This window comes from Plasmodium gonderi (assembly GCF_002157705.1).
Source record: "Plasmodium gonderi DNA, contig: Chr14, whole genome shotgun sequence".
Classification (NCBI taxonomy): Eukaryota; Apicomplexa; class Aconoidasida; order Haemosporida; family Plasmodiidae; genus Plasmodium; species Plasmodium gonderi.
In genome coordinates this window covers 639,855-660,228 of record NW_021628939.1, presented here as the reverse complement: position 1 = coordinate 660,228, position 20,374 = coordinate 639,855, and the positions used below count along the sequence as shown (strand labels likewise).

Below are 20,374 nucleotides of genomic sequence, written 5' to 3'. Positions count from 1 at the left end.
TTCCTTAAAATGAATTGAAACAGAATAAAATAAAGTAAATTTAATAAATGTATCAAAGTTGGCTTAAAAAAAAAAAAAGGGACAGTTTGCAAAAAAAAAGGGAATGGGAAAAATGTAAGCCTATTCATATAAAATAAAAAAATGTTTAGGCCATGAGCATAGAATATAACATAAGAGGCAACAAAGCACAATTAAATTTTAAATAAAATGGAACTTTCGTAAAGGTGTGCAAAAAATGGGAAAACGTGAAATATATATATATATTATAAATAATAAAAATAAAAAAAATAAAAAAAATAAAAAAAATAAAAAAAAAAAAAAAAAAAAAAAAAAAGAAAAAAAAAAAAAAAAAGAAAAAAGAAAAAAAAAGAAAACAAAAAAAAAAAAAGGTAAAAAGGAAAAAAAAAGGAAAATAAAAACCCCCCCACCCACCCAAAAAAAAAAAAAAAAAAAAAAAAAAAAAAAACATATAAAATAAGTAAAAATGGAGAAAGGCGAACAGAGAAAAATACCAGAAAATTAACACATGTTGACAGCTAGCGAAATATTGCAAAGAAAATACAAAAATGGTGAGGAGATAATACATTTCAAACAATGTGGTAAGTCTTAATATTCTCTACCCATTTTCGCAAAATGGACGTTTATTTGTCCGCCCACTTATTTATATATTCTTCAACGATATAGAAAAATTCGTTAACCATTAGTGTAAAATAGCATGGAAGGAACCATAAACCTCTCAACGTCATATTTCCTATAAAAAAAAAAAAAAGAAAAAAGTAGAAAAATTTCAAGGAGTGGTATTTGTAGAGCTGCTCAAATTGAAAAACTAAAATAAATTCTTTGAACGAGTTCCAATTTATGCAAATTCTTTTTGTAGAATGAGTCGTGCGTGGGGAAAGAAAATAAAAAAATACAAATAAAGAAAAATAAAATAATAAATAAAAATATAACAAAACAAGATAAAACTCTTACTTCTTATTCTTGTCATCAAGGATGCTAAAGTTTAGTATTGCAAAGCGTGAATTATACAAAGTAGTAGGAGCATCATTGGAGGAATGGTACACATTTGACAATCGTTTTGAATAATTTTTCGTCTGTTCATAGGATAAACTTTTTCTTGCCATGATATGGTCCCCCAATCTATTGCGCTTATACAAATTTGATTGATTAATGGAAAAATGAGCATTAGTATCATTTGTGCAACTTCTCATTACATTTTTCCCTTCCTGTTCACAAATTTCCATATTGTCTAAACTACTAATTAATTCAATTTCGAGGCATTTTCTAAAAAACTTTGACTTGGATAAAGATAACTTTTTGTGCATTTTTTTTTTATTAATAGCAACAATTTTTAACTTATATTCTGTTATACTTTTTTCTAAAGAATACGTAACATTATCCTTCGATGTAAAGTTTGCACTAATTAAGGGACTTTGATAATATATGTTGATTTTTACATGCTTTGAAAAAAATGATTTTTTATTAATAATTGTTATTCTGAAAAAGAACATGTCGCTTAGGAGATTTTTTCTGAGAACATTTCCACACTCATTGCACAATATTTCTTTCATCTTGTGCACGCATATGTTTTGATTTTCAGTTGACTCGCTATAACAACTACTTGTATTGTGATAATTGGAAGAGTTGGAAGCGACAGATATATTAATCTTGGAGGATTTTTCTGAGGTAGACATGTAATCCTTTTTTAGATGAAAAAGTTCATTGTAAAGTTTCGTGTGAATAAATATATTGTCATTAACATAATTATTAGCTTTAGCACATCCTTCACTAATTAGGTAAAAATTTTCTGACTTATTTTCGAACAAACAATGCAAATTTAAAAGGCCAATTTTTTTCTTCAGTTCTCCGCCATAGTTGTCAAGCGAGTTGTGCTCCTTACTCATTCTGTTTAACAGATCATTTAAGAAACTTTCGTTTTCTTTTTCTTTTAGTTTCCTTTTTTGATATTCTGCTATGTTATTTCTTTCAACTTTGTTATTGCATATGTCATTTCTTTGTGCACATGTTTCTCTTAAACTCATCTGTGCATAATTTTCTGGTTGGTTGTTGTGTCCCATTAAAGTGGATGAAAAATAGTTCTGTTGTTTCGTGTACTCCATATGTTCCTGAATTGCGTCTTGTTCATTTTTTTTCAATAAGAGAGAATTGTCGTTAACTTCATCCAATTTGTTCATTAAATTATCGTTCCTTGCTTCATGTGAATAAATGTCAAGATCGTTGTTACCATATTTGTTAAGCAAATTTTTAGGTATTATTATTTCCTTTCCAACATCACATTTCTCATTCCTTTCATTCGTAGTAGAAACACTTCCTCTTTCTAAGGTACCATCTACCGAATGGTGAATAGATTTATCTGTTTCATAAGACAGATTTACAAAGGCTGAAGTTTTATTTAAGTGTGTATCACTTTTTAAGCATTTATTTGATTCACTCGCTGATGATCCTTTTTCTGATTTATTTTTCTCATTAATTACAATATTATTTAAAATTTCGTATGTATTTCCACTTATTTTTTTCATAATAATATTTGTTTTGTTCTGAAAGTTGTTGTTTAGGTATAGTGATGAGGATTTATTTAGTGCACGCTGATCTGCCAAAAGGGTTGTAGTAGTGCTGTTGCAGGATTCAGAGGGGGAAAAAAGTGCTCTATTTTGAAGACCCTCATTCATTTGATGTATCGTTTTTTCATTTATCTCTTTTGAGGTTATCTTACAATTTTCATTTTGTACACTTGTTTGATACAGTTCTCCTTCTGTGACCATTCCACAAGGGTATTTAATGCAAAAAACATTACTATGTAAGAAATAAGCATTATCCTCATTTGCTTTGCTGCTTAATATATTATTTGGATTGAAATTTAGATTATTATTCAGAGTAATCGTTTTCACATGTAGCTTCTCTTGACAATCATTTGAATTTAAAAATGGAAATATCGATTGTTCCCCATAATTGTGAGAACTGTTGGAAGAAATTTGTTCAAGGGAGAAATGACATCCAGTAGTACTATTTTTAGGGGAAGAATATGTAGGTTCCTTTTCAATTTCATCTTTTATGTGTTCATTTACTTTCATAATTGTTTTATCACCCATTATAATGTCGTAACTGCATAATGAATTTTCAATAAGTGTTAATAATTTTATTTTTAATATTTTACTTTCGTTAATATAAAATGGAAAGAAATTTTTTTCTTTTTTATTAGTAGTAATAACTTGTTTCCATTTTATCATTTTTTTGTCTTTTTTTTTTTTTTTTTCCTCTAAATAGTGAATTATATTAAGTTCATCATCTGTATACGTGGTATTTCTATGTGAGTAAACACTTCTTGGTTTATAATTCTTATTTGCTTTTCTTAATTCTTCTTCCATAATTTTATTAAGTTCGTTATTTTTTATTTCTCTCATTTTTTCTTTTTCGCTTTCCGTTAAAAGGTATGGAGATGTTCTGCTAATATGCATTTCTTGTGATATCTTCTTGTTAATAATTTTTTCCTTACGAGACAGGATTCTGTGCGCTTCACTAATGATGTTGCTGAATTTGTTGATCACAATGCTGTGTTTGTTACTTGAGGAGTATTTTTTGGTTAAGGGGTATTTTTTAGTTGAGGGGTATTTTTTAGTTGAGGAATATTTTTTGGTTGAGGTGTATTTTTTGTCGTATTTCCTGCACATGCTATATTCCTGGTTTTTTCCGTTTTGCTCTTTTTTAACCTTTTCATCATGGTGCATATGATCTCTCTTTTGGATCTTTTGGTTTATCACATTATGGCATTGGCTCAATTCCACCCTTTTTTTGCATTTATCAGTGAGCCCAATTTGGAAGGCCCCTTCCCCAATCCCGATTTGTTCTGTCACAGCGTCCACATTTTTGTCACTACATTTTCCCCTATTTTTATCACCACGTTCTTCTTCCCCATTCTTAACCCTGATTGAATTTTCCCTCTCACAAGAATTGTAATATTCATCACCAAAATATATTTCATTATCGTCACTCATAATACTTTCCTCCGATTTTAAACCTAGTCCATTGACGATGGTATCCCTGGCATCGCAGACTTCCTTAGGTACACCATTTTCACATTCGTTCATGTAATTTTTTCCATTTTGGTATAAAATAGTTCTACCTTCGAAACTGGCAACAGCTTGACTTTTCTCTCTCCCTTCTTCTTCTTCTTCTTCTTCCACACTTGCTTGTCCTCTTTCTATCTTGGCATCATTCTCTGTACTCGCTACAACGGTAGACTTTTTCTTATCTAATATCTTTGAAAACATTGATTTTATTTTTTTGAGGCTTACTTTTTTCCTTTCATATTTTGAAAAAAACGAATTTATGTTTCTGTAAGTTTTTCCCTCTAAGGACATGTCATCATTTTGTCTGAATAAATTTAGAAAGAACTGTCTAGAGGGGTCTCTAATATTCACATGAAGAGAATTGTGTGCATCTAAAAGTATGTACCCAAATTGAGTAGATTTCCAAAGCAGAATAATGCTAGAATTTAAATTATTACACATATTTTTAATTGATTTGTTTTTATTCTGTTTAATCATCTGAGGTATGTAAATCTTATTATCATAATGGTTTCTATCTTTCCGCTTTTCTTCGTCATTCGATAAATATGATTGTGCACCATTGTATGAAGTTATATCACGTGAATTATAACGTCCCGAAGTCCACTTGCTAGATGCTAGGGAATACAAATTTTTAATAGATTCGGTGTCTTCATGTTGTAAAGACATAATATTCGAATTGATGTAACATAGAGTGTCGCTAAGGGGTGCACTAAAATTCAATACTTTTTTACATTCCTTGTTGTTTATATGTATATTTAGAGAAGTTCCTACAATTCTGTTTCTATATTTGCTAAAAAAAAATTTTTTTTTCAAAAAAAAAAAACTTATAATTAATGTAATGTTATTATCATAGTCTTGTGAAGTAGAATCGTTAAAAGATAATATGAATTTTAAAAGGGACACTTTGTTTTTCTTCCTTTTCGTGGAAACATCGGATGATATTATTTCTGTTTGATTATTTCTAGTAGAATAAATGGATTCTTCATTATTGTCTACGTTAGGAGTAATATTTCCACTTTGTCCAATGTTTTGACTACTGTCAATAGAACAATTTAAACTTCTATTTGGAGGTGCATTATTATTTGGTCTATTATTGATACATTTATATCTTTGTGTAAATCTTTTAAAACTGGGTAGTTTTTGAATATTCTTTAATTTTTTAAAATAATTTTTTTTAATTTTTTTGTTAATCTTATTACATTGCTCTGTTTTTATTTTCTCAATATGGATTTCTCCAGAGTTACAATCCCTGAACCCTGAACCGTCACCATTAATAAGAGGGTCATATTTCCATATCTTTTTTTTGTTCGCTATGAAAATAGGGCCATTTTTACGAATTGAATTTGTGACAGACTTACCTAAGTAGGGAAAAATATCTTCTTCCTCCTTATGTTCCAGTAATTCATTTCCTAACACACTCAAAGGTGTTTTTCCTTTGTTAAATGCATATTCTGCTTTATCATTTTGTAACGTCAAATGTAACGGCATCTGCAACTGTCCACTTTTGTAGTTAGTCTCATTTGTCTCTTCACTATCTTGAATTGCTTTTTCTTCTTTAGTTCCATTTTCTGAGATTATCCCATTTTTGCTGTTTTTTTCATCCATTGCTCCAAAATTGGCATTTGTATAAGGGCAATTTTCATTCAAAAAGTTGTTACACCGTGAGACACAACTAGTGCTACTTTTAACTGCAACGGTGATTTCACTTTCATTTTGGCTAATTTGATCATTCATTTTATTACCCGTGGAATAGTTCTGTTCATTCAGACTTTTCAGGTCCTCCTTTGATGTTTGATTTTTATATTGAATTATATCAGCATGGATGATATTAAACATAGAAATTTGTTTAATGATAAGGGCAGAATTTTTCATTTGATTTATTTTCTTAACAGAGTAGAAGACATTTTTCATAATTTTTCTAACAATTTTAAAAATTAATTTACTGTTTACACATATGTGGTTTAATAAATGGGCTTGTATGCAACTTGATTTTTCAATCACATTATAGTTATTATTGATTTGTGTATTATTGTAATAGGATGTATTTTTCAGTACTTGTTGTTTTTTTAAGAGTAAATTATTTTCTAAAAATTCGCTAATGTCTTTCTCTTCTTCTCCTTTATATTGTGAATTTTTCCAATTCAGAAGAATATGCTGTTCGATATGCATTTTTATAAAACAAATAAAATGTATTAAAAATGTGTAGAAGGGACATCTAACGCTCCTGTTGATGATAGGATTATATTTTCCTAACTCAACCTTCATACAGCTTTTATTTCTTTCATCTGTGTGACTTATAATTCTTTTTATTTTGGTTCTATCTAAGGAGCTATTCATATTTAATTTTTCCTCGTATAATTTTAAATGTTCTTTTTTTATGCCCATATCATTGTCATACACTTTGGTGTTATTATAGAATTTTTGATGAAGAAATGACTTTTGTTTTTGCAAATTGATGTTACTTGTCTTTTGTATGTTTTTTCTTTCTTTTTTTTTTTTTCCATTTTTCCATTTCGTAGTTTTATTTTGTCGATAGATACTAAAGAAAAACAAAACACAATCCATAATTTCAGATTCATCATAAGAATCTCTACATATGATGCTATCGACAACACGATTCATTTCCAGAATTTTGGAGCAAGAAATTGTGTTTAAAAATTTCCAATAATTTTTTATATTAATACTATGTATAATATCATTGTTTTTTTTCTTTATAGTGTAATAATATTTTGTTTTATTATTTTTTTTTTTTAAAGATTGAATTTTTTTATTGTTACTAAAAATTTTATTCAGTCTTAGCAATTTGCAAATAATAAACATTTGTTCTATTGTGCTCATTCGTTTATTATCACATGGTCGTGGTAAAAGAATATGGTTAACAAAGTTTGGAAGATGCTTCATAATTTCATCTCTTCGTTCACCATTTGTCCTTTGTAGAATCTCGATCATTTTGCTAATGGGTAAAAACAGGATTACCATTGCAGCGCTTTTGTAATCGACACAAAAGGAGTTTATAATATTTTCTGCCTTGTCAATGCACAGTAAATTGCAGAATGCTCCATAATCGTCATCATTCAAATGGTTAAGGATGAGGAGTAAATTGTATTCATCTAGCAAATTAATCAGTTTCCTTTGTTTTTCTACATGATCGATGTGTCTATTATTGCTAGCCGTGGAAGTAGCAGTGGTAGTGGTAGTCATGGTAGTGGTGGCGTGAAACCCCTGTTCAGCATCCCTCGCTTGTCTTAGTATAATGTCTATTATTATTCTTTGTGTGGGTATGACCCGTACAATAAAATTTAACTTTTTTGGAGTTATAGCGAACAAACAAGGAATGATCTTCTCCTTTGGAAGAGACATAAAAAGCTCTATGAGCAATTTCAAAGATATGTCATTGACAATTTGTGTGAGGAATTGGATGGGCAATTTTGGAACAATATATTTAAATTCTTCTACTGATATGTAATTTATGTAGAGAATAATTTTGATTAAATTGCACTTACTTAATAACATTACTGAATTTTCCATATTTGAATAATTTATAATTTCGATAATTTCCTGTGCATTAAATGATCTACATATTTCTGAAGCAAAATGGGGGGTAAGTTCACATGTGTTAATCGCACATCCAATTTTTGAAGGTGACAAAATTTTTAAAATCCTTATAGATTTGTATAAAGGTAATTCATTTATCAACTTATTAATAATGTGCATAGGTAAATTGTTCGTCAGTTCATATAATCTTTTTGGTGGCATGGAATTATGAAGTATATATAATTTATCATATGTAATATGATCTGATAGGAGACTTATTTTGGGAATTGGCAAACATTCAGCAATGTGGTAAAATTTACACAAAGGTATTCCATTTATCAAATTTATAAGCACTTTTTCTTCTATATGATTCAATATATATACTAATTTGTTATGAGATAAATTTAAGAGTATACTAATAGATGTATTAACAGACACATAATTCACTACATCTGTGATTTTCTTTTGGTTAAACAAAAAAATAAAATTTTTATAATTATCTACATGTAATAATTTTATTATTTTACTTATTTTTTCTACTGATAACAAACTGAAGTACTTTACAATGTCGTAATTTTCGCTAAATGGTAGGGAAAAATACAGTAGCTTTTCTTCGCTCAATTTTTCCATTACAAGACTTATACTATTTGTATCATTTTTCATTGATATTATTAGATCCTTGAATTGAATTCGTGACATCTCATTCTCATTCATCGAACCTAGAGCATTTGTGCACTCCCAATTTGTGTACTCCGGATTTGTGTGCTCCTCATTTGTGAGCTTTTCTCCCAGACGTTTACCATTATTCATTAATTCATTGTCTTCATTTTGGTTCAGTAAGACTTTTTCAGTATCTTCATCCATTCGATGTTCTAAAACAGTCCTGTTAATTCCTCTACATCCTTTTTCTTCCCCATGATTTATGGACTTACCACAACCTGTTACTACTTCTTGAAACACTTGCTTAGTGGAATTTTTATCGAGAAGAGCATACGGGACAACACGCCTTTCCTGATCTTTCAAAGATGTTGTATTTCCAACAATTAAATCTATGTGGGTCGAAAGGAGTTGTTCCTTGTAGACACTCTTTATAATTTCATTTGAAGTATTTATACTTGGTCCATTTTGTTCATCAGAATGATTAGAAAGAATTTTATTGTGTGTTAAGGCAGTATGTCCAGTATTGCTACTCTTTTTTCGCCATCTCATTTTGCAGATAATAGGAGGACTGATGTTCCTTTGTTCATTCTTAAAATGGGGGGATATTTTCTTCTGGTTACATAAAACTTCATTGTCCTTGCATTCAGTTTCCCTACACATGTCTTTATTCAGAAGTTCCGTCGAATTTTCCTGCTCGATGGGTAAGCGCTCATTGAGAGTATTTTTCTTGAACTTCTTTTTTTGTCTCTTTTTTACTTTTTCCTTTTCCCTCTTTTTTTTATTTTTGGAATTTTTAATATTTCTCAAACTCTTAAAATGTTTGAAAGGCTTAAAATTTCTAAACGTTTTAAGGTTCTTAAAATTTTTAGATGGTTTTTTGCGTTTCTCATTTGATTTTGTTTTATTCAGTAGTCTTACTTTTTTACGTCTACTGGTTATTTTTCTTTTTGGAGGTTCCTCAATTCCTATACAATTAACTTCTAATGGTGTTTCATATTTATCTTCCTCCATGATTGGATTGATTCAGAAGAAACTTGAGCAAATATAAATATGTGCCTTTTTTTTTTTTTTTTTTTTGCGTGTGTGTCCTTTAAGAGTAATATTTTCTTCTAATCCACACTAGATATATAAACTATTTCATGAGAATCATATGTTTTTCCTATGAGAAACCACATATTGTGATTTTTTCATGGGATGCATTAGGATGCAAAGAACGTCATATAATGTATGTAACAATATGTCCTCTAACATAGCATGCACATATATATATGCAGAGTGGGATGTGTGCACCCTTTTGTGTGTTACAATAATATGCCTTCTTAGGGTTTGTATTTTTTTTTTTTTTTAAAGCACAAAATAGAAGCAGTGAAAAATGCTGAACACATAAGTAAATCGGCTAATCTGAATTGGGATATATCACATAAATTATGTAATGCTTTTATGTGTTTAAAGTATCATGCATTCATATATTGTCAACTTATTTATTATTGGATTTTCATAAATTTAATTTTAAATGCTTTTTTTTTTTTTGTTGTTTTATTTTTATACTATACATGAAATATACCCAGCGTAAGAGATAGTCATGCAAGTTTTATTATTAAAAATGTTTTATTTTGGAACTCAAATTTTTGAAGAGAAAGAAAAAAAAGAAAAAAAAAATAAGAAAGAAAAGATATATGAAAAAATGTTATAAAATTCTGTATCATGTAACATAGTCAAAATCTTGGAACCCTCTTTAACAGAATAATTCTTGTGGTGAATTTCCAGAGTTACTGAGCGTGCTCTTAAATTAACAAATGTAGATGTAAGCATGGTTGCATTTACAAATTGTCACTATGAATACATGGAAAAAAAAAATAAAAATTGTAGAATTTGTATTTTAAAATAAACCTTTTTATTTTTTTTTTAAATAATTTTGGAAAAACTCAACTTGAACAAGGTTTGTGTTCTTCCACCAGTTTTACATGATCCTCCAAAGAATATTCAAATAAAGAAATAAATGTTTCTTTTTTTTTTTTTATATATTTTTGCTTTTTGGCACTTTGCTTTATGACGCTTTCTTTTTTACGACATTCTGCTTTTTAGAATTTTTCTTCGCGGTGCCTTTCTTTTCTATCACTTTGCTCATCACCATTTTTCTTCTCATAATTTTGCTTCTCGTCACTTTACTTCTCATCATTTTACTTTTCATGACTTTGCTTCTCATAACTCTGCTTTATATACAATTTCTTTTTCTTTTTTTGGAAGTGCCAAAATTGCCACTCCAGAAAAATACGTTCTCGACAATAGTTGTATTGCTAATATGTACGCGTCCTGTGGATTTGGTAAATTAAGAGTGCAAGGAGGGAAACTTTTGAAGACAAAAGCCAAAGCGTTCAGAAATGATTGATAATGGGGAATAGAAGGAAGGAAGAAATAAAAAAAAAAAATTCTACATTTGAAGGAAAAAAAAGCACTTCGGCAGAAAATGAATGCAGGAAGAAGTTATTTCCTTTTTACCAACTTCTGCCCTCTGCATTTTTTAAATACTTTATGAGCAAATGAAAATTTTTTAAAATAATTCTACATTATATACAAATAATAATACACGTGCTTATGATGTAAGCATATTTTTACATAAATATATGTGTGCATTAATTCTAAATAGTTTTTATTTTAATTTTATTTTTCCTTTACAAGAATGTGTAAATCCACGACGTAGAAATTACCTTGTACGATGGAAATGTGTGCGTATACCCCCAGGGGTTAGAAATTATTTTATATGTATTTGTTTAATAATCAATTTTTAAGTAACATAATCATTTATACTTTGTATTTTTTTTTTTTTTTTTTTTTTGTGCTTAAAAAATTGTGCAACATAAAATGATCTAAATTCTATTCCATTCTATTAATCCTCGAATTGGTTCTACGCATTTGTGTAAAGATTTGCAGGTGTGCAAAATTAACATTTATACCTTTTTTAATCATCGTAAATAAATGTTTGCCACTCGGGTAAGTTCATTTTATTTATAGCTTTTAAACTACGTATGAATAATAGAGTATGGAGGTTATTTAAATGAAGAACACGTTCCGTTCGGTTGGTTTGCATAAATGAGGTTTCTTAGTTTTTCGTCTTATTTTCCATATCATTTGTTCCTTTTTCATTTATTATGTTTCTTTTTTATCCCCTCTTTTTTTTTTTGCAAATATTATAAGGAATAAATGAGGGAACTACAGAAGCATGTTTTTCATTATTCTATGAACTTATTAAAAAGAAAAAAAAAATGTTCATGTAAACCCGTGAATCTAGAATTACAACTAAGTTACACAATTCCACAACTGTCATATGAATAATCTTTACAATATGCTCACATATGCACAGGACCAAAGTGAGGTATCTCAAAAATGAAATAAAATGGGGGTCATTTGTTCAAAAAAAAAAAAAAATTATGTTTTTTTTCCATAAATTGTATCTGGAACGTAATCATTTATATGTTCACATAAATGTGTGTCCACATGGACATACACATATATAAATTTTTTTTAAAACAAATGCAAAAATGTTTTACGATTCTTAACATTTGGGTCTATACGAAAAATTACTGTTACTATGGTAACTTTATCTACTTTTTGAAGAATGCCAGGAAAATTTCACTTCAATTAGTTTTATATCCAAGATATATATAGATGAGTTGGAATGGCATATAATGACCATTTCATATTTCCCTAATTTTTGAAGAGAGCGGGGAAAAGAGAGTCGTAGGATTTAAGCGTTTCAACATTTTGTACATAAGAACATATACACATAAATGTGTTCCAATAAATATACAACAATTAAGAACGTTCACATGTGATAATGCACATAAGCATGTGTGGAGTAGCTTGTGGAATAGCATATGTGCGTATGAAATAAAAAAAAAAAAAAAAAAATTGTCCTTCCCTTTACCTCATTTGGCGTCGTAAAGGCCTCTATATTATGAGATATATTTTTTCCTACAAATTTCCCACTGAAATGTAAATACTCTCTTTATGTAATTCGGTGTGCAAATGTACGTGCGGCAAATTGTGTTACTATAAAAAGTATCTTAACAATTTGCTGGAAATTCTCTTTTCCTATTTTCATTTTTCAAAAAATGTTGAATTGTTTCTCCTCCCAGGTATCATTAATAACACACCTTTTCGGTAATAACCTAAAGACGATTAGCATATGAAATGAATTACAAAAAAAAAAAAAAAAAGAAGAGGAAAACCATTCGAGACCACTTATTTAGGGCTAACTAATTGTGGAAAGTGCAGAAAATATAAAAGGCATCAATTAAAATTACCATGTATTATATTTCCTTTCATGTAAGAATACGGATTAGCTGCGCATAAAATAAAAATAAAAACTCCTCATAATCTTAAATAAAAAACAATGTAATATTCTTCTTTTTTTTTTTAATGAAGTATGTAGAAAGTTCCAGTAACAAAAAAAAAAAAAAAAAAAAAAAAAAATTAAAAAAGAGTCGCTTAGGCATGCCCATACACATACGACAGTTTTACAATAAAAAACATTAAATTATATAATTTAAAACAAAAAATAAAGTAAAACAAAGCAAAGTAAAATACATACACAAATGAATAAATAAAGCAAGAAATGAGCTAAAATAAATACAAAAAAACAAAATACAAATCATAATGCCATTAAGATACCATAGCTTGAACTTGTGCTGCTCGGTCCCCTAAAGAAAATACAAAACATTACAGTAAAGTGATATATACTTGACGAACCTCAGGCATAAGAAGAAAAGTGGTGTGAAATGTAAAACATTCAAACTATTAGGAGTACATATAGAAATAAATAAATAAATAAAAAAAAAAAAAAAAAAAAAAGATGCAAATATTAGTAAAAACGCTAACCGGGAAAAGACAATCATTTAATTTTGAACCATCCAGTTCTGTATATCAAATAAAGATGGCTATTGAAGAAAAAGAAGGAATAGACGCAAAACAGATAAGGCTCATATACTCAGGTTTGCCTGTTTTCTAAATTTATGGCCATTTTGTTTTATTTTGTTTTATTTTGCTTTATTTATTTTATCCTATTCTTATTTCGTCTTCGTTTTTGTGTTAATCATATGGGCACTATATTTGAAATTACATTCTTCCCCCACTCCAGTGCCATAATTGCTTGAACTTGTTCCATATAATTTTCTTAACGTACTTTGCATTATCTATTAAAGTTAGAAATATTTAGTGTGTACTTTTCAGTTCGCACATTCCCTTTCACCATTTCCAACTTGTAAACTCAATTTTGTAATTTTATATTTGTAATTTTTTTTTTTTTTTAAAGGAAAACAAATGCACGACGACATGAAACTAAGCGACTACAGAGTTGTACCTGGTTCAACCATTCACATGATTTTACAACTGAGAGGAGGACACTATTGACAGGAACAAATTTTAACAATAATATGCTTTCTCAACATTTGCAAACATATTTTTACTTATTTATCCCATCCAGGGTTATGCAATTTCACTGAACATGCACATTATTTCTTACACATCATTTTTTTTTTTTTTTTTCGTTTTACAAAACGGGTAATCATTTGAACAAAGTACAAATTTTGTTTTAACATATAAACAATATTTATACATATATTCGTAAATTTGCAAATTCATAATTTCGTAATTTAGAAGAATTATATCCCCCCTCTTCTCCATGAACTTACAATGTCTGGTAATATCCCTTTTACATTCTAAACGTGATACTTATTGATGAACGTACACTTTAGCAAAATAGGCATTGATATTTGTTAATCCTCAATTTAACATTTTTTTTTTTTTTTTCATGTTCATGGGTATAAAAATGCTATGAACTAAAAATGTTGCATAGCATTTAACTCACTTCTTCATGAGTTCATTAATATGATATGTTCTCTTTCACCAAAAATGATATACAATAAACAAAGGCTTTGTTCGAGCAACCCTCCAAAGGGTATATTTCTGTCTCTGTACGTAACGTATATAACATATGAAGAGGTTCGTGGGTATACCTATACTGTGTATACTTAATTATTTTCACCTATTCATATTTTTTAAATACAATTTTAATGGTTACAATAAAAGTAGAACTCCATACATTTGTGGGGAGTATTCGAAATCTATACATATATGAAAAAAAGGAAAAATAATAAAGGTTATGAATGAAGGGTATGGAAATTACATAAAAATATATATATATATACATACATGTGCATCTATATATATACACATTTTTAAATTTTAAAAAACAAAAATTTTATGTACTACAAAAATTTTCTCTTTTGTAAATGTGTGTTATAAAAAGAAACAAGGTTTATACACTATTAAACTACTGTGACACCGTGATGCAACGATGTATTTGTGTATGTTAGTATATAACCTTGAAAATATTTCTTTTTTTTTTTTTTTTCTGTTTTTTTTTTTTTTACTTCCATTTTTTTCATCGTGTTATGCGAAAAAAATGATGAACAACTTTATACATGAACGTGTAAGCTCATGTGTTGTGTATATTGAGGGAATTTACACTTTTCCCACATACAAAAATGTATATCGTCCATCACAACTGTGCATATATATATATTTGGCATACAAAAGCATAAAAATATATGGAGATAAGAAGCATCATGTTAAAATGCACATTTTGTGAATATGCACACATATGTATATATACGTACACATTTGTATATACACATAAAGCAGTTTCGTGCAATACTGCATTTCTGCATCATGGCATGGCGCTTTTTATTTTTATTTGTGTTTTCGTTAAATGCCCAGATGTCACATGCATAATACATCTGCAGAGTGTGTTGCACGCATCATTATCACTAGAACAAACAGATGGTTGTATATGTATATATGTGTGACGAGATGGACGTACATATATATATATATATACATGATATACCTCACTTGCAGAGGGATACGAAAACTGTTCAAATGAAATAACGGTGGAGGGCCACTTTTGTCATGCAGTGTTCACGAAATATTGTGTGCGTATGCGTGAGAAAAATAAATAATTTAATTTGTTATCTTCTTCCCTTTTCTGTATATATATGTATTCTTCGCTATTGATGCCCTTGTTATATGCTACTTTCTCCCTTTGTATTTTAAAATTATTTTTACCAACTTACTGATCACCTGTCGACTTCTCTTTTTACCTTTCTGAAATGCAATCAGTGAAGTATGAGCCAACTCTTTTTTCGAAACAAATCTGCAGTTTAATAGAAGTTTTCATCGCTTCCTTTTGAACGATTGATCATGGGAGTTGAGGAAAATAGGGACCTTCGAGAACAAGCGCTATTGCAAGTTATTTTATCTATTGGGAGAGTTATTTTTTGTTTGTTTTTTTTGTTTATTTTATTTTATTTATTTATTATTATTATTTTTTTTTTTTATCTGTTCATTTTTTATTTATTTTATTTATTATTATTATTTTTTTTATGTCCATTTTTTGTTTATTTGTTCATTTTTTTTTTTTTTATTGTTTTTTTTTCTTTGCATCTATGGTATATCAAAACTGCTGCCTATACAAAACATTAAAATTGTGGTCATAGTACTACAACATATTACACCTTCTTAATACAACCAGAAGAATTTTACTTCTTTTGATTTGCCTTGCTGAGTCTCTCCTGCTCTTGCATATACTTCGAGTAGGATTCATTATTCCTAATGTTATGCCTTTCTCCAACTATGACTATATTTCCTAACTGTGCAAGGTGAATTGAGCCACCCATCATTTCTTCTGTTTCTAATTGGGATCTCAATTCATTCAATCCTTTGGCTGTGTCTTTATGAGTTTTCTTTCTCCATTCAGACAACCTTAAATCAAATACATCCTGAATTACAAATTTTATTCTTTTTGAATACATTTTTTTTCTTTGTAATTCTTTTAATCTACCAAACCATGTGTCTAATATATTTTTATATTTTTCCATTTTATCAATGAAAAATCCAGTGGAATAAATTAGTTGAAGAAAAGCCTCAATACAATATTCTTTCGGTTCATCATATGCAATTAATAAATCATGTGCTATGCTTATCACAATAGATATAGATACGATTTGACGCTGAAATAATTCTCCTATCAATTTTACAATTCCAAATAACCTTTTTTTTTGTTTTTGCTCAACAAAACTTAGCTCTTCTTCATTTTCATCATTTTTTAATTTTTCTTTCATAGTTGATTCGAACGTACTCGGTAAATTTTCATATTCTTCTTGAATTTTTTTTAAAAGAGCAATTTCAAAGGAGGATTTTTTTTTCATTTCAAAATTTGGGGATCTCCATTTCAAGGCTTGACAAACATCAGCATACATCTCTGACCAGTCATGTTCCAAAACAGCTTTATTAATAACTTCATTTACAACTGTCTGAATTTCATCAATACTTGTACGTGAGTCCATTATTTGGCACATTTTTTCTGTTATAATTGGGAAATTTTCTACGGTTAATTTGTTCAGTAAACTTTTAATTTGTCTTTCCATATATTCATGAGGAGACATATTTTCCTTTCTTTTAAATACGTACAAAGCCTTCGCTGGTTTTTCCGTGACTTCTTTTTTTTCACAATTTTCATGGTTCAGTTCATTCTGGGCATAGCTTTCCTCATGTTCATTTCTTTCTTCTTTTTTTGAAATAGTGTTATTATCCTTTTCGTTTGTTCCCTCATATGTTATACTTCCTTCATTCATTTTTATTTCTGTTTCGCTACCAATGTTTCCCTTCTTATTCTTTCCCTTTTTCTTATTTGACGCATTGTTATTACTGCTATTTGCTTCCTTGGGACTTATTTCACTGTTTAGTGATTTGGTACCAATTGTTTTGTCACTCTTCTCGTTCTCCTTATTATTATTGCTCTTTGAATTTTTATTTTTATTTTTTTTATTTTTTTTCTTATCACCCATGGATGTACTCGTCCCATCGGCTCCTATTAAAAATAGTTTGTCCTCCTCTTTCTTCGACTTTGCTTTTTTCTTATTCTTGTTATCATTTCCCTTTTTAGAAGATTCATTTAAATCAGCTAACTGATTTAGAATGACATTTTTCTTTTTTATAATTGAGTTAATGTCTATGTATTTGTCTTCACCTAATTCTCCCCAATCATCATTATCCTCCTCTTCATCATTGTTATTTCGATTATCTACATTGTTCATATTAACATTATTGGTGCTACTTCCTGCTCCTGGAATAAAATTGGTACTGTTCGAATTATTATCTATAAAATTGGTGTTGCTGTTAATATCTGACTTCATATTGTTTGCGCTATTGAATGTGTTTGTTATTGGTTTATTCATAAAAATGGGTTGTGCATTAAAATTTCCATTTGTGTTTCCATTACCTGAATTTTCAAAATTACAATTGGCTTGGTTTTGCATTCGAAGTGCAAAATGGTTATCTACATTTACACATTCCCTTTTGGTAAAATTAGCGTTATCATTTGATGTCATATTGTTCATATAGCCCACACTACCAATACCCATGTTATTTGAATTATCATTCCTTGATGAGTTGATGTAAAAATTCTGAGTTACGTCCCTGTTCCCTTGGTTAACAATGGAAGGGTTGTTTCCCTCTGGGTATCCCCCTTCCATGTGGCCAATGTTACCAACGTTTGAATTATATGAAAAATCTACATTACTCCTGCTAACATTTTCGTTACTGTACATATTACCTTTTTTGTTTTGATTGCTGTAATTCGTAAGGTTGGTATTCTGATTGTAGAACCCATCCATGCTGCTATCATCACAATGGATGTTCTTGCCACTGTCCAGAGTTCCATAGTACTTGCTGTTCGTTCCCTTAATTCCAAATGGAAGAAATTCATTTTTCCCTTGGTCCAAGCTGTTCATGGTACCATTATTGTCATACTTCTGTTTGTAAAAAGATGAATTATTTAAATTACTAGATGCATTGTTATACCCTGAAGAAATATTGATATTTTTACCCTCTGCATCATTTTCTATAAGTGTAGTAAATTTGGTTTGCGTATAATTGTTATTCATGTTCTGATTAAAATCATTTGGGTAATTTTTATTACCTTCATCCATGTTGATATTTCTATATGGCAAGTTGTTTACATTTCCATCATTCTTAAAATTCGAACTATATTGGTTCTTGTAGTTCATATTTTTCTTTCCATCTAAGCTATTGTTGAAGTTATTTGTACTGTCATTATTTTGTATGTTAGATTTGTTAAATTTATTATTTTTATTTGTATTTTTGTAAAAATCTTTGTTATTCATACTGCTAAAATTGTTATTAAAATTTCCTCCTAAATTCGTAAAATTATCTTGATTTGAATTTATCGTTTTGTTTTGATTGCTGGACACGGATTCTCTATTTGTGTAGTTATCTGAGTTTTCATTATTCATACCATTCGCTGGGATTGCGCCACTAACCATATTATTATTTGTATTGCTATTATTATTGTTAAAAAGTTTATTTACTCCTTTAGCACTCGTTCCAGCGTTTATGTTTTTCATAACAGAGTTGTTCGTACTTACATTTCTATTATTACTGTTCTTAAAATTCCTGACAAATTCAAACTTTAAATTGTCTGAGCTGTTCATGTTAGAATTCATTTCATTTTTATTAAAATTGTTATTTCTATAATTTGCTCCATTCACTTCTTTTTTAGATCTCCAATTTCCTTGATCCATCACATGATTCTTTTTATTCATTGAAGAAAAACTGTTATTTTCCATAGATTTATTTGCATTTCTAAAGGTGTGACTAGAACCGCTTCTCAAATTATTCCACTCGTTGTCCATGTCTTCAGGGTTATTGTTCGAACTGTGATTAATTGAACCTTGTTGGTTGTATGATCCAGAAGCGTTATTTTTTCGGGAATTCTTGTTAAACCTGAAATGGCGAGTGTACGGTAACGGAAGCGATGGTATGGATGCGCTTGTTTTCTATTTATTCAAAAGAAATGTAATTCTGATCTGTGATGTATTCATTCATATACAATTACAATATGTGTAATATAAAATAAAATACTACCACAGCTTCATACATTTCAACGTCGCATTTTTCACATATATACAAACATTAGTTGCACATAAGTTTCTGTCGTTTTTTTTTCTACCTGTTCATGTTTTCGTCGTCTCCCTTTTTTTTATTTCCGTCTGTAGTTGTATTGATTTGGGCCTGGAAGTGGGAAAATATGTGCATTTGTATAATGGAAAAAAATGTGTTCATGTGCACGTGTAAATATACACACGACATAACTTTAATATATGTAAAAATGAATATATATGTATTTATGTTCTATTTATCCTACTTCATTCATATTTTTTTCATTGTTTTGGACATTTTCCTGTTTCATATCCATGCAACTCATTTTTTTTTTTTTTTTTTGGTATTTCACTTTAATGAATGATTTTTGCAAATAATAGGAAAAAAAAGAACACTTATATGTATGATGTGTATTTCGGTATTTTTTCGAATTTTTGCTTTCATATATATATGTACAAGTTCAAGTCCTGCTATACGTGTTTATATTATTTGTGCGTACGTATACATGTATAATGCAGTGTTTTATGCAATTCATAAATTTCCTACGAAAGTAAAGTCCCCGTGCCAAAAAAAAAAAAAAAATTAAAGCATATAAATTGTAAAAAAGGGGAAACATATATACGCGGCGTAAATGCGTATTGTAAAAAAATTAATTAAAAAAATTCATATATATATATATATATATATATGTGTTACACATATATATAAATATATAAGCGTATATACAATGATATGCATTTGTTGAGAAAAAAGTATGTACATGTGAAGGGGTTGGGTGGGGGTATGCAAAAATATTAATACAAAACGTGCATGCAATGATATTTTACGCGTTCTTATTGATTTTAAAACCTTCAAAATGCCAACTAATACAATTTGTGTCACATTGCGTATATTTATATAAAATTGTAATCATTTAACATTGCGTAAATTTTTATATACATATATTGGGGATATAAAACTATATAAATAAAGAGGAATTTTTTCTTTTTTTTCTTTTTTTTATTTATTTTTTAAATAATCCCTGGGGAAAAAATAAAGATGTAATGAAATAAATGAAAATGTATTTGATGCAA

At 28.8% G+C, this 20,374-nt stretch overlaps 3 protein-coding genes across 3 annotated transcripts; 1 reads left to right on the top strand and 2 right to left on the bottom strand.

The window, feature by feature from the left end:
- Positions 1–968: 968 nt before the first annotated feature.
- PGO_141320 (hypothetical protein, conserved) lies at positions 969–9,293 on the bottom strand (the record flags this gene model as incomplete). The annotated part of the gene is made up of 1 exon (XM_028690126.1): positions 969–9,293. The coding sequence occupies one exon, from the start codon at positions 9,291–9,293 to the stop codon at positions 969–971; it is 8,325 nt and encodes a 2,774-aa protein (XP_028545927.1).
- Positions 9,294–13,134: 3,841 nt separating this feature from the next.
- On the top strand, positions 13,135–13,691 carry PGO_141310 (ubiquitin domain containing protein; the record flags this gene model as incomplete). The annotated part of the gene is made up of 2 exons (XM_028690125.1): positions 13,135–13,273; positions 13,594–13,691. The coding sequence occupies 2 exons, from the start codon at positions 13,135–13,137 to the stop codon at positions 13,689–13,691; spliced, it is 237 nt and encodes a 78-aa protein (XP_028545926.1).
- A 2,189-nt stretch (positions 13,692–15,880) lies between these two features.
- PGO_141300 (eukaryotic translation initiation factor 4 gamma) lies at positions 15,881–19,626 on the bottom strand (the record flags this gene model as incomplete). The annotated part of the gene is made up of 3 exons (XM_028690124.1): positions 15,881–19,145; positions 19,372–19,433; positions 19,567–19,626. The coding sequence occupies 3 exons, from the start codon at positions 19,624–19,626 to the stop codon at positions 15,881–15,883; spliced, it is 3,387 nt and encodes a 1,128-aa protein (XP_028545925.1).
- Positions 19,627–20,374: the final 748 nt, after the last annotated feature.